The sequence below is a fragment of the Lytechinus variegatus genome, chromosome 11 (genome assembly GCF_018143015.1).
Source record: "Lytechinus variegatus isolate NC3 chromosome 11, Lvar_3.0, whole genome shotgun sequence".
Classification (NCBI taxonomy): domain Eukaryota; kingdom Metazoa; phylum Echinodermata; class Echinoidea; order Temnopleuroida; family Toxopneustidae; genus Lytechinus; species Lytechinus variegatus.
Genome location: NC_054750.1, coordinates 25,477,416 through 25,491,328, shown reverse-complemented (window position 1 = coordinate 25,491,328; position 13,913 = coordinate 25,477,416). Strand labels below are relative to the sequence as shown.

Genomic DNA, 13,913 nt, shown 5'->3' with positions numbered 1-13,913 from the left:
ATCGGCGAGGGCGCTGTCGAGATAGCGATGACCGTTGTAAGACCACCCGAACAACCGGGTGCCATTACCCAATGGCGATTCAATGGGAGTGAGCCAGTCGAATCCCAGAACAACCGGACGACATACCGGATAGATAGACCGGTTACAGTAGAGGATGATGGTATCTACGAGGTCTACTACGAGGGGGAGAGAGATCAGGCAAAGGGAGGATTCTTCAGACTTATTGTCAGAGGTGAGGTAACATTTTCGGAATGCTTTCATATATACAGCCGTGGAAAGTTCAGATAAGGAGGCGAACCATTCACAGGCTATTTTCTTAGACCCTTTTACAGGCCATTTCCTCAGACCTTGTTCATTCCATCCACTTGATGACATTTATCCGCAAGAGTCCAGCAGTTGAGTTGATCCTTGCCGATAGTTCCTGCTTCGTCCCATTCTGTATTTGTCTAGTGATTGTTCTCCACCATGTCCACCATGCTAGAGATGGTCCCACTCTCGACGAGGGCCTGCATGACAAATTTGTTTTCTGGCTCCTTTATGACGTGGCACAACCATGTCCGTCTTTGTTTTGTAATTATTTGATTGAGCAACTTTTGCTGAATGCTAATGTACATCTTCATTTTGTATGTGGTCCTCCTATGTCAATGAGATATTTAGCAACCTTTTAAGCACCTGGGATGGAAAGTATTGTCACGAACGAACACTCGCAGGTATTTATACATACCATTGGCCTTTGCAATCCAAATTGAAAACCTATAAAATTCTCTCTGACGATTCTTGTGAAATATACATTGTTGTGGATGGTAAAATATAATTTCCCTCCTCCGTGTTTATTATGACAATCGGCCTATAAGCGTTGATGAATTTTTACGCACACAGCTTGCCCGCCAAACAGATGGGGGCCTCCGGACTGCCAAGGAATATGCGACAAGTGCTACAATGGCGGAGTCTGTGACGATAAATCAGGAATGTGCATCTGCCCCAACGGCTTCATGGGACCGAACTGCCTCACAAGTAAGCAAGCCAGCAGAGGACATGATCTTTGAACATTAGGTAGGGGTGGAGTCCATCCTTAGTCCAAACCTAAAACACAAGAAGAAAAGGGTTTCACTGCCAAAACGAAGAAAGTCTCTTTTATTTTATTATTATGGGTGTTTTTTCATATCACACTGTCAAATGCTTCCAGCTTGTAGGCCTAGACCCTACAAAGACAGAAGGGTTACTCACGCTGTGTGTAAAGCTTATAGATTAAAGAAATTTGGGCTATGTTATAATTTTAATAGATATTTTTTTTCCTTCACCCCTACCTTTCGGGCTAGCGAGCCGAAATTCAACTTTGTCATTTCTTCGAAATCCCATCGGCGCTGGACTAGTGTTCCAAGCTCTCTTCAATATTAAAGACCGAAGCATGATTACACATTTGTAAATGAATGATGTTCCAGAAGCAATTTTTCTCTCGAAGTTTGCAATCCAGGAGGAGGGAATCGGTTCGGACTCAACTGCGAGTTCCGGTGTTCCTACAAGACGGACCGTGACTACCAGTGTCGAGGAGCGTTGTTCTGCCTTCCCGATCCCTTCGGGTGCTCCTGTGATCTCGGCTCCAAAGGTCTCAGTTGTAGAGTTGGTGAGTACCTGAGGATTAGCCATCTTAATCTGTTTATCGATATGGTATAGTCACACCAACGAAACCGTCTCCAAACCGACTGATTGCATGTCATTGGTAGTAACGTAATAGATTTGGTTGGTTGCAAGTAGGTTTTGCCGTGGTGACTTGTAACATTACCCTCACTGATGATCTGCAATACACTGAAGCTGTTGTTTTCTATGATGTTGACGTATGAACATGTATTCTCCATATTTTTTCTTATAGTATTTTGACAATTTAGTTATTACCAATTCTAATACTGACAATATGTTGTTGATAAAGGAAATTCTGAAAATAGCTAGTAACATTCTTGATAGCCAAAAAATATACAAGAATGGCAAATTTAAGGAATTTCTCAAAGTTTTCATTTATTTTGTCCGATTTGAACATGTTGAACGAGGGCCGTGCGGGTGGGGTGACCTGGCGAGCGTTTCATGAAAGGACTTGTCAGACGTTTTATCCGACAAGCCCTGTTTTATCCGACAGTTACTATAGTAACAGTGCTTCTCAACCAATCAGAATCCAGGAAAGTTGTCAGATCTGACAACTTGTCGGACAAAAATATTGATGAAACGCCCCCCAGAGCGTTGTAATGAGTTGAATGACCCGGTTAAAGAACGTTCACGACAAACGACGAAGTCAGTCATGAATTTCGGAGCAAAAAAAAAAAAGGAAATTGAACAATATCTATTGCCTTATCCATGTCCTATCAATAGAACAAAAACATTGCACACTAAGCATGAAGTAAGAATGTGAAGGAATTAATTTAAGGAATTAATCCCACTGCTGCCATATTTTCTTGAAGCTTGTTTCAACGGTGAGTTCGGAGCCGGATGCACTGAACGGTGTCATTGTGTGTCAGACATGTGTAACATTTACACCGGGGAATGTCTGGGTCAAACACGGGAATGTTCACCAGGATGGTCCGGAGAAAACTGTCAAAGTAAGAATAAAATGACTTACTTGCCTATTTTTGATTGTTTCAATCTGAAATTGTACTTTACTTGAGTTAAATATTTTACTATAATATATATTTATGACTTATTTACTTATTACTGTATTTATATCATTTACCTATTAATTCATTTTTATTTATTTATTATCAATATGTTTTTTTTTAATTTTCATTAATATGTTTATTATTATTATCATTATTTGGGGGTGATTTGGGGCTATAACATAGCTGAAACACATCACCAGGAGAGGGGTGTGAAAAAGAAAATTTTGAGTCCTTCTTTTCTGAAAAGCTCGTCAACGTAGTATGGGGAGTTCATCATTTGGTAAAAGCAATATGTCAGTAGGCAAAAGCAATAAGTCTTGACAGAGAGAGAGTGAGAGAGGTGGGGGAGAGAGGGGGGGAGAGGGGGGGGAAGGGGAGAGAAGACATAAAGAACGCGGGAAATATATATTCAGAGAGAGAGAGAGAGAGAGAGAGAGGGGGGGGGAGAAAAAAGGTGGTGAGGGAGATTGGGAGAGGGATGGTTCACTTAGCATCAGTCGAAGTTTAGAGTAAATTAAACATTTCCTCAGAAGGGGTCTTTGTACGCTATAAGTTGATACATTTGCCAAAACATACTTGGCAATGATAATGGCAATGACTGTCAAATTTTTAGATGTAGCAGCTTGATTGGATAAGTTCCATTTTTATAGTCAATAATGGTTTGCTGTGTATTCATCTAATTAATCTGCCAAAGTCATTGTCTTGAAATAATCTCCACAAGACCTCATTCCCTTTTTTCTTGGGCCATTTAGTTTCCGATGTTTGTGAAGCCGATTATTACGGCGAGGACTGCACTTTTAAATGTCACTGTCTGAACGGAGCACCATGTAACAAATCCACTGGGGAGTGTCAAAACGGACTCTGCGCCAGGAACTTTGCCACCTACGATGGGACTCCTGAGTGCCAAGGTATGGATGAAGAGCGCCCCCTCATCTCCAATTGAATGTTTCCTTCGCCCTTCCGTACGCAGACTCACTCCGAGTTTAGAGTTAACATTCGACTTTTTCGCAAGATCATTCCAAGCATGTCAAATATCACCCCGCAGCATAAGGACTTGATTGTCCTCACTCTTCTTGTTTGGATGCATCGTGCACGAAAAATGCAAAATTTATGCCAACTTCATTACATTACCCAATAAAAGGTACATAAATGATTTAAAAAGAAACAACAGGAAAACACCGCATCCAAAACTTCAAAATGGCTAATAAAATATTAAGGGGGGGGGATTGGGGGTTAAAAATAGTCTTACAATTTTTTTTTCATTAACTGAGAGCCTGGAAGACTTTCTCTAATATGTTTTTTAGTGACATGCCAAATTGGTTGCATTATGTTAGGTCAATCCATGTGGACAAATCATTCTATTCGTCATATTTGTCATAACGCTGCAAGATCAAAGCCAGTTACTAACACTCAAAAACATCATCCAAGTGCAATATTCACTTCTCCCTTATCAACTGTGGTGATGTTTGAGGAGATGCGTGGATTGTTCTTGAAGATGTGAATTCCCCTGGTCACTGGAATTTAGTTCAAACAGTGTGGTTTTATTGTATCATTTTTTTTTAATTTTAGCATGTAAAGGGTTTTCTTACGGCTTCAACTGCTCCCAGGAATGTCATTGTGATGAAGAAGCTTGTGACCTGAAACTAGGACGTTGCAATGGAAAATGCCTCAAGAACTGGTTGCCACCAAATTGCGTACGAGGTATGTACGAGGTAAATGTGACACTAATCCTGATAGTGGCTCAGTGGTATAGTGCCCGCTTCATGAACGGGAGGTCATGGGTTCGATCCCTGGCCGAGTCACACCAAATACCTAAATCAACATGATTGGAATAAATCAGGAATCTCTGAAATATTTTCTGTTTATGAAAAAAAATGTAATATGAGCCTAGAGTAAAGGCACGGATAAAGGTCAGGGAAATTGAAGCATTGATCTTTTTACAGAAAACTCCACGGTCATGATGATCTGAGTCTACTCTAGATGTGCAGGTATTGAAAGAAATGATGTGAAACCTTGACTATCATCTAGCATGGTTGATGCGGGAATACGTCAATGACATACAAATTGCTCGTTATCACAATGATCATAATATTTTAAAGGAATAAGTTATGTGTTTATGTTCATTCAAATAATTTCCATCTTAGGCGTGTCTCGGCTCACCACCAACCCTAAGGTGAACCCTGGCCAACCTTCAAACATTACATGCCATGTCTATGGGGATCCTCCTCCGAGTTTCGACGCTATTTATCTGACCAGTGACTTGGGCAAATCGAGCAGTACCGCTACCGGTATCGTATCCCGGAGCGTGGCGGTTACCGGTTCCGAGACCGTCATTGTCTTCGACGTCGCGGCGATCGAGGAAGGAGAGGTGTTTTCGTGCTTGTTGGCCGAGGAGAGTCAGATCGCCATTCTGGAAGTGGAATCAAGTACTTACGGTAAGAGAAAGCTGTTAAGTTAGCTGATACAAATGATAAGGTGCAGATAAAATGTATGAGAAATATGATCGGGTTTGATCGAAATGTATTTCTTAAACATGTAAAATGGGTGCTTCCTTTTAATACAATAATGTACTTTTAGACAGAATAAAATGCAAATCGGAAGTTATTGGATTTAAGCGAAATATATTATGCTTTCAACTAACTCTTGCCTTTTTCTATTTAGTCCAGGATAGAAGAGGCGTAACCTTGTTTTTTTATATATACAATATTTTTTGATGGTTTCTTGTCAATTCGAGGGTGCTGATTACGAATCTGAATGATGCCACTCGTGTAACCTTGAGCATTTTCCGCAAATTGGCAAAATCCAATATGGCCGCCAAAATATGCAAATTACCCATAAAAATCCTAAAATTGTCCGCACATTAGCTACGAAATGCATGAAATTTTGTGGCAGGAGTGAGATACTCCCTGAAAAAACAATTTTTGACAAAATATTTATTTTCCTCATATTTAAAATGGCCGCCATAGTCCATTGTATACTATATTATGTACGATATGAATATGGAAAACTAGCTTTCACAAAAGTGAGCACTAAACCGCAAAGAAATCGCGATGTATGAACGAAGTGATATATGCAAATCATTATTACTAAAGAGATATACCATTTATTATATCATAAATGGGAATATTTCTGTATTTTGATATCTAAAATGGCCGCCACTGGCCCAAACAGTATTACGTACAATTGCAATGGGGGCCAAAAAATTCACAAGAGTGATCACTAAAATGCATATTATTAAGATTAAACGAGTGGAATACTGACTAAAAACATAATTGTTAACGAAATATATTATCAATATGCCATGTATGTGATGAATGTTGTGTTTAGATATTCAAAATGGCTTCCAAAGGCCCTAAAAGCATTATGCACAATGAGAAAGAGGGGCAAAAAAATCAGAAGAGTGATCACCAAAATGCATATATATGTGATAAATTCATGGGATACTGTTTAAAACGTATTTTCTAACGAAATACATCATTCAGGTTTAAAGTTTGTGTTAAATACTGTATTTTTACTTTCAAAATGGCCGCCAGAGACATTAATAGTCTTATGCACAATGCAAAGTGGGAAACCAATATTCACAAGAGTGAGCACCATAAATGCAGATATTAGTGATCTATGAGTAAAATATTGTCTGAAAGCATGATTTCTATTCAGAGATATCATTTATTATGCCAGTTAGGTGATAAATACTATTATTGGAAAATCAAAATGGCGGCTACAGGCCCTTAAGATATTATGCACAATGCACAGCATTCATCACATAAATTACATAAGATATCATATATTTTGTTATAAATCATGTTTTCAGACGATATTTCACTCGTACATCCCCAATTGGCCAAGCAAAGCCAAATTATGCTGAAATAATTTGTTCCCATTCACATTGTGTATAATATCGTAGGGCCTGTAGCGGCCATTTTGACTTTCCAATAACAGTATCTATCACCCATCTGGCATAATAAATGATATCTCTTAATAGAAATTATGCTTTCAGACAATATTTTACTCATAGATCACTAATATCTGCATTTATGGTGCTCACTCTTGTGAATATTGGTTTCCCACTTTGCATTGTGCATAAGACTGTTAATGTCTCTGGCGGCCATTTTGAAAGTAAAAATACAGTATTTAACACAAACTTTAAACCTGAATGATGTATTTCGTTAGAAAATACGTTTTTAAACAGTATCCATGAATTTATCACATATAATATGCATTTTAGTGATCACTCTTGTGATTTCTTTGCCCCACTTTCTCATTGTGGATAATGCTTTTAGGGCCTTTGGCAGCCATTTTGAATATCTAAATACAACATTCATCACATACATGGCATATTAATAATATATTTCGTTAACAATTATGTTTTTAGTCACTATTCCACTCATTTAATCTTAATAATATGCATTTTAGTGATCACTCTTGTGAATTTTTTGGCCCCCATTGCCATTGTACGCAATACTGTTTGGGCCAGTGGCGGCCATTTTAGACATCAAAATGCAGAAATGTTCCCATTTATGACATAATAAATGATATATCTCGTTAGTAATGATGATTTGCATAATATTACTTCGTTCATATATCGCGATTTTTTGCGGTTTAGTGCTCATTTTTGTAAAATTTAGTTTTCCCTATTCATATTGTACATAATAGAGTATACAATGGACTATGGCGGCCATTTTGAATATCAGGAAAATAAATATTTTGTCAAAAATTATTTTTTCAGAGTGTATTTTACTCCTGCCACACGCTTCCATGCATTTCATAGCCAATGTGCGGACAATTTTAGGATTTTTATGGGTAATTTGCATATTTTGGCGGCCATATTGGATTTTGCCAATTTGCGGAAAATGCTCAAGGTTACACGAGTGGCATCATTCAGATTCGTATTCAGCACCCTCGAATTGACAAGAAACCATAAAAAAATATTGTATATATAAAAAAACAAGGTTTGGTCAAGTTTCTATGGGGCCTATCCTGGACTAATTGGCGTCAACTCTGATGTAGCTGCTGACAAGTCGCAAGTGACGTCTTGCTTTTAAAAAAAAATAATTCAATAATCTTTGACGAGAAAACCTCTATATTAAGCACGCTATTATCATAAAATCATATTCGAAAATCTATACTATTTGAATGTCCTGGTAAAATCATTTGCAGATCATGATGGCTTTAATTAATTTTATGCTTGCAAATGATAAAATATTATCGCAACATGGACTTCCTAAATAATGACACCTGTCTTTATTTTCATATTCAGATTTACCCGTCATTTCCAAGCCACTCGAGGCTACGTTCATCGGCACGCACGAGATCACTGTTGAATGGGAACCATGGCAGCCAGATATAGATGAGGGAGACGTCCCGCTAACTGAATACATAGTCATATACCACAATATGACGTCACCGGATGACTGGATGGAAGCGGTTAGTGTGACCCCGGATCAGAACTTTACCGCGTCGATTACCGGGCTGCGGCCGGATACAGATTATGAGTTTGCTGTTGCCGGAGTTCGAGCCGGACCGGGGGGAATCGGTTTACCGGGTCCGGCTATTAGAGTGACAACGCACTGCGAACGTAAGTTTAAAGTTAAGGCGGGGAAGGGGGGGGGGGGGTGCGAAAATGTTAATTGATTGATTGCGTTTAAGCGAGAAGTGAAATGATGTTTGTCAGAAACATTCATTTATATCAAGTTTAGACGAAATGCCTGTTTTGTATTTATATTGACCATTTTTGCCAAGAGAATTAAATAGACACTGATATGATAATAATATAGGATATTTATATTGCGCACATATCCACCTTGTTAGGTGCTCAAGGCGCTCCTATATTACCGGCTAAGCTAGGCGTTCATAGCGCACACAGCTTCTTAAGGAATTACTTCCTACGGTACCCATTTACCTCACCTGGGTTGGGTGCAGCACATTGTGGATCAGTTTCTTGCTGAAGGAAATTACGGGGGGATATTTGGATTGTAAAAATGTGGTTGTTATGTATAATAAATTATTTTAAAGTTAGGTCAGTTATTATTGATTTCTCAACAATGCAGGTCCAAACATCCATTCTTTCAACTTGACGGTGACCTCAACTGCAGCGAGTCAGATTGAGCTGACTTGGGAGGTACATGTTTTATTAATTTTGCCAGAGCATGTTAAATGTTTTTTCCTTATGAAACAAGTATAGTTATATCCCTTCCATGATCAGTATACTTTATTACATAGCTGAAGTTGTGGACCAAAAAATACCTCGCGTCATTCAGAAATACTTAGGTCTATTGTAATTGTACACACATTGGGATGGGCAACGTAGTTACCTTGGTCATTATCAAACGTTAAGTTCAGGGAGAATCAGGGGACCCTGGGCGAACTTGAAAGTGTGGGTGGATGTGTGTGTGTGTGTGGGGGGGGGAGCGGGTCGAAAACGTGGGAGGGGGTCATAAAATTATAATAGTTTGATGGTCATTTTGACATGTTGTTTTGTAAATGATTACTGAAAAAGTGAGTTGCTGAAGATCGTCTCCCTGTCCCTTGTTCGGCTGCCCCCCCCCCCGATGATGATTCTGAGTTCATTAAGTTGCTTCTAAACATGCAGAAATAGTGGTCACAAATTTTACTTTACAGACCATTGAAACAGTGGAATTGACGTGACATTGGATATCATAAAATAGAATTTCTTATATATTATTGTCCAGAAACCGGCAGAGAGCAAATCCCGATGTCGAAGTGGATTCCAAACCTTCACGATCGTATACTCCAAAAGAGATTCTCAAGACAACGAAACGCAGCTTGACGTGCCGTTCGCTGATCCACCAATGTACACCATCGCTGACCTTGAAGTCTGTACCGAATACGTCATTCGCATAGGAGCATCAAATAAATTTTCTCACAGCGAATTCAGTGAGCCGGTCAACGCTCAGACAACTGCGGAAGGTAAGGTGTTTGGCTGTGAGGTCAAGGAAAATATAAAACTTTATTGTTTGTTCATTAACAAGTAGACTGGAGTTATAGAGTTTTCTGATGTTTATTAAGTTGGCAGACATTTACTGATTTGTTGTTGTTGAAGATATGAGTTGATATCAGGATATTTTTACTTTATCTCTTGCTTTGTTCTCCCTTTTCACTCCCAACCTCACCTATCTCTTACGAAACATTTCTGTCTTTCCAAAAAATACACAGTCGTCCCTGCTCCTAAAGATCTTAAGGTTACGGTTGTCACGCCCTCAGCGGTGACCCTACAATGGTCCATCCTGAACTCAACACAACCATGTCAGAACATCAGCGGATATGAAATACTGTACAGAAGAACATATCCTAGACCAGATAAATTGGGCAAAGTCATTGCTGTAGAGTCAAGTGAGAGGAAGGTGGATTATTCCATTCAAAACTTATGGCAGAAAACAAACTTCTCGATTCAGGTACGTACACAAACTTACTAACAAGCTTCTATCCATGTTTGTAAATTTTATGACTTTCCTACTACTATGTAAAATTACACGTCCAGAAACTAAGATGGACACGAGGAAATAATTCATAGTTCAACAATGGATAGCCTTTGACAGTTGATTCAAATTATTGAAATTACCGTCATCGATGTCATCTTCATAACGTTTTCTGAACTAAGTTGCATTAGTTGTGGCCCTCAAACGACGTCTTTCCTGCTCAAACATCTACTATACTGTCTACATGATATTGCTTTTTGACATTGACCATGTTACTGTCATTACTGGTAGACTGTAATATAACCCCTGTGGTTGTTGTCTATATTCCATCTAGGTTCGTGTTATAAACGGAGCCGGTAAAGGTCCGTGGTCTCACGAGGTATACACCCAAACATTGGCATATCGACATTATCCTCAAGAACAGAGTAAGTACAGAAAATCCGTTTGTTTGAGGAGCTTTTTGTTACTTTCTAGATGGAGGTGGCCAGTGCCTGGATCCAAAAGTACTATCAGCGAAACACTGGCCGTAGAATAGAGCAGAGACTGTTCAGGCTTTCTGTCTATCGTGCTAGAATATGATTAAAATGCAATCGTCATTGGTATTTGAATGAATTTGAATCTAGGAGATAACTGCAGGTGCATTATTTGTTTTATCTTATCATTCCATGCATCCAAAGAACATGAGGCTTTAACAAACAGTCCATATAGTTTGGGATATCACACCTGTGCTATAAATGCCCCAGTGCTAGGTTTTCTTTACGTATCCTCATATTATAGTCATAATAAAAACAGCATGCCTACATTGGTGCAGGTATAATTAACATTCCAAAATACTTCTTAAGACACCAGCCTGTTTGAGATTTGATTTTATATATTGTAACAAATCACGTTAAAGATAGGCAGCGTAATTACGTCAAATAGGTAACCAGTGGCCCGTATAACATTAATCGTAGCGACTGAACGTGGGGCTGATTATTACAATTGATGTCAAAATAATTAATGTCATCAATCAGAGATATCATCCCCCGACTAATCTTCAAGCTTTGTTACGGAGCCGTAGTGCAGGAGAAATGAATCTCTCATGAAAATAAGTTTTTTCAAGAATCAACTTGGTACTACTTGCAGGATTAATGAACGTCCCCAACAAAAACAGTGACGATGTTCCTGACTCGGACAACCGGAGGAAATATCCAAGGTATCTATCTGGAATACTTGCCGGGATCGCCTTGATTCTCATCGCCCTTCTCATCATCGGTATCATCGTCTATAGAAGGTAAGTGGATGAAGTGCACTGAATGAAAACGGAACGCTTTCCGTTTGAGTGGACACTTTACTTTGTACCTTTAGCGTTTTTCATGTTTTTTTCTTGTATTTTTATGGGTTTGGTCCAACCTTCGCCGGTTTGTTGTCATCGTGAGAAAAGGTGTTTCTTATCATCTAAAAGTTAATGTCTGTCTGTGTCAGAATTATTATATTGTACATAAGTTCGTTTGTAGGTGTGATATATAAGCCAGTATTTCTTTTCATCTGCACGAATCTTCAGGATTGAAGGAGGCAGATTATTAAAAAGAAGAAGAAAAAAAATTGTGACATTACAATGCGAAGAAGTTTGATTTGATTTGATTTCTCTTTTAACTTGCAGGCGAAGGAGAAAGATTCAATCAACAGAGCCAGTTATGACTTTAAAAAGTTTAGAAGTACAGGAGTAAATGAAAGCGGCACAATCAGGACACTTTCAGTTCCTCCAGTTTTTGACGTCTGGTGTGCGAAATGGTGTGAGAATGGGCATTACTCATACAGATGATGATTAAACACATTGTACAATTTTTCTAGTGGATTTTCATGGATATCATTCGATCTTTGACAATATTTATTAAATGTGGACTTCCATATCATTTTACAGCGAGTGGTGATAAGCGTTCAGGAATCTGTACGATACCCTGCCAATTTATAGGCACGTGCATGTAAAAAAGATAAAATTGTGATCTTTAAAGATCTTAAATGGTTGTTGGGCACTGCAACCATGGTAGTTAACCATGCTAATTACCATTGGATGGAAATGTTTATAATGGCGCTTTTAGGCAACGGACCTCAACGACTCGTCCAGAAAATCCTATCCTTTCATATTGGAATCATCAGCTTTTCTTGGAGCTTTATTCATACCGTCTTTAAGGAAAGCATCCTTGAGATAGTGTCTAGTTTCTGCTAATAACAACATTTGTCCTTGACTAAAGTTCAGCCAGGGGCTAAGGGCGACTGTGTCTGTCTTTGATGTTATATAACTCAAGGTCAGATTTCGTTGACAGGCGAGCTAGACCCTGGACTTTTGCAAAATGAGAATAACAGATCTGTCCTTGGTTGAGGTCACTGGTATAGAGATTTTTCCTCGCCGTCCAACGCCGCACATGATTGAGCGTCTGTCTAAGGACTAACTCCTTGGTCGGTCTGTCCATGGACCCTACCATAGGGTCCATGGTCTGTCATATCAGGGAGTTCCCTGCTGTTATCTAACACTTTCCTTTTCATGAGCGAGACCTATGCAAAAGAGATCAGTACCCAGCTTGCGTCAGGCGAGGTCGCATGCGACAGATCTGTCCTCGCTGGGAGGTCGCACGCGACATTACTGTACTGTTACATTACAAGGGCAGATTCTGCTGATAAGCGACGCGCTAATGCAAAACTGGGCTGTCCTCAGCTTGAGGTATATCGCACGCGTCATATTATGTCATCGCTGGGAGAGGTCGCATGTGACTGAGAAGCTGTCCCTACCGTTGCGTAATAGGACATTCTCTCTTTGATAGCTGAGAATGCAAGGACACGCATGCAACCTAGATGAAACTGGCTTCACATCTATAGCTATGTCAACTTGCTAAACGCGCTCAAGAAAGTTCTGCTCTTCCTATATACATATAGGCCTATACTGAAAATACAGATACCGCAGAAGCTATATATTCGTGACAAATTTATTGAAAGGAACCAACGACTGGAAATAAGATTAGATTCAATTTGATGAAAAGGATGGTGATGATTAAGTGATGTAGAGAACCTCGCTCATGGCTAACTTTCATCTATCAAGATTGAATAAAATACGCACGGTCAAGCTAATTGATACCGCGAAGATGAGAAAGTGATAGCCCAATGGTTTATTAAGCATCAATGATTAATGCTTGCTGGGAATTAAGGATAATCTGATGCAACAAAATATCCAAGCCGCCAAAAATGAAGATAAAGATGAAGATGTTGATGCTGTGTGTGTAAGTGTAACTTAGTTTTACCAGGATGTATCAACCAAATTATTTTTTTTAATGTCTGGACCGACCTTTAAATAGCATCACCAACCGAAAGACGTGACCAGGAGTCGAACCTCTGCATCGCTTAACTCCCCCGATGTTTCTTGGATCACAGGCACACCCCAAAACGTTGCTTCAGACATTTACCAGTTGTATCACGCAACTTTAATAATTACTCGTATGCACATTCACTTATATAATTTCATATACCTTTATTTCTCTATAAAAATTCAAAATATATTTGAAGAAATGTCATATTAAAATTACTGTTTTATATTTTCTGAAATATTTACAAATACAAGTAAAATATATATCTATTAAAACTGATAAAGTGGAATATAGTTTCGCTGCAATCAGTAAACCCGATAAGTCGGTAACTATTAATTTATCTGATTGGGAACATCCCTTCTCAGCCTACATGGTTTAAGCATCTTTGGTCAGCAGTTAAGCAAACAGAAGAATTAAGGTTAAAGGTCTTCTCAGAGAAACCTGGTAATGAATATGGATTTCGTTATGTTTAATGTTAATATGCGTAGTCTTGT

At 38.9% G+C, this 13,913-nt stretch overlaps 2 protein-coding genes across 2 annotated transcripts in view; both read left to right on the top strand.

The window, feature by feature from the left end:
- LOC121423498 (tyrosine-protein kinase receptor Tie-1-like) overlaps nucleotides 1-1,046 on the top strand; it is a 4,078-nt gene extending 3,032 nt beyond the window's left edge. Inside the window, exons 3-4 of the mRNA XM_041618847.1 lie at nucleotides 1-232; nucleotides 880-1,046. The exon at nucleotides 1-232 is cut by the window's left edge and continues 44 nt beyond it. Of these exons, the coding sequence (XP_041474781.1) occupies nucleotides 1-232; nucleotides 880-1,046 (399 nt within the window). The remainder of the gene's footprint in view (nucleotides 233-879) is intronic.
- Nucleotides 1,047-2,906: 1,860 nt separating this feature from the next.
- LOC121423497 (angiopoietin-1 receptor-like) lies at nucleotides 2,907-12,286 on the top strand. Its single transcript, XM_041618846.1, has 11 exons — nucleotides 2,907-2,925; nucleotides 3,398-3,553; nucleotides 4,215-4,346; nucleotides 4,790-5,080; nucleotides 7,903-8,220; nucleotides 8,693-8,763; nucleotides 9,335-9,572; nucleotides 9,819-10,057; nucleotides 10,416-10,506; nucleotides 11,207-11,354; nucleotides 11,724-12,286. Exons 1-11 carry the CDS (start codon nucleotides 2,907-2,909, stop codon nucleotides 11,788-11,790), a joined length of 1,770 nt encoding a protein of 589 aa, XP_041474780.1. The 3' UTR covers nucleotides 11,791-12,286.
- The last annotated feature ends 1,627 nt before the right edge of the window (nucleotides 12,287-13,913 follow it).

Coding starts and splice junctions, on each gene's coding strand:
- LOC121423497 (XM_041618846.1), top strand. Junction 3,554..4,214: donor TGGGACTCCTGAGTGCCAAG/GTATGGATGAAG, acceptor TTTTAATTTTAG/CATGTAAAGGGTTTTCTTAC. Junction 9,573..9,818: donor CGCTCAGACAACTGCGGAAG/GTAAGGTGTTTG, acceptor AAAAATACACAG/TCGTCCCTGCTCCTAAAGAT.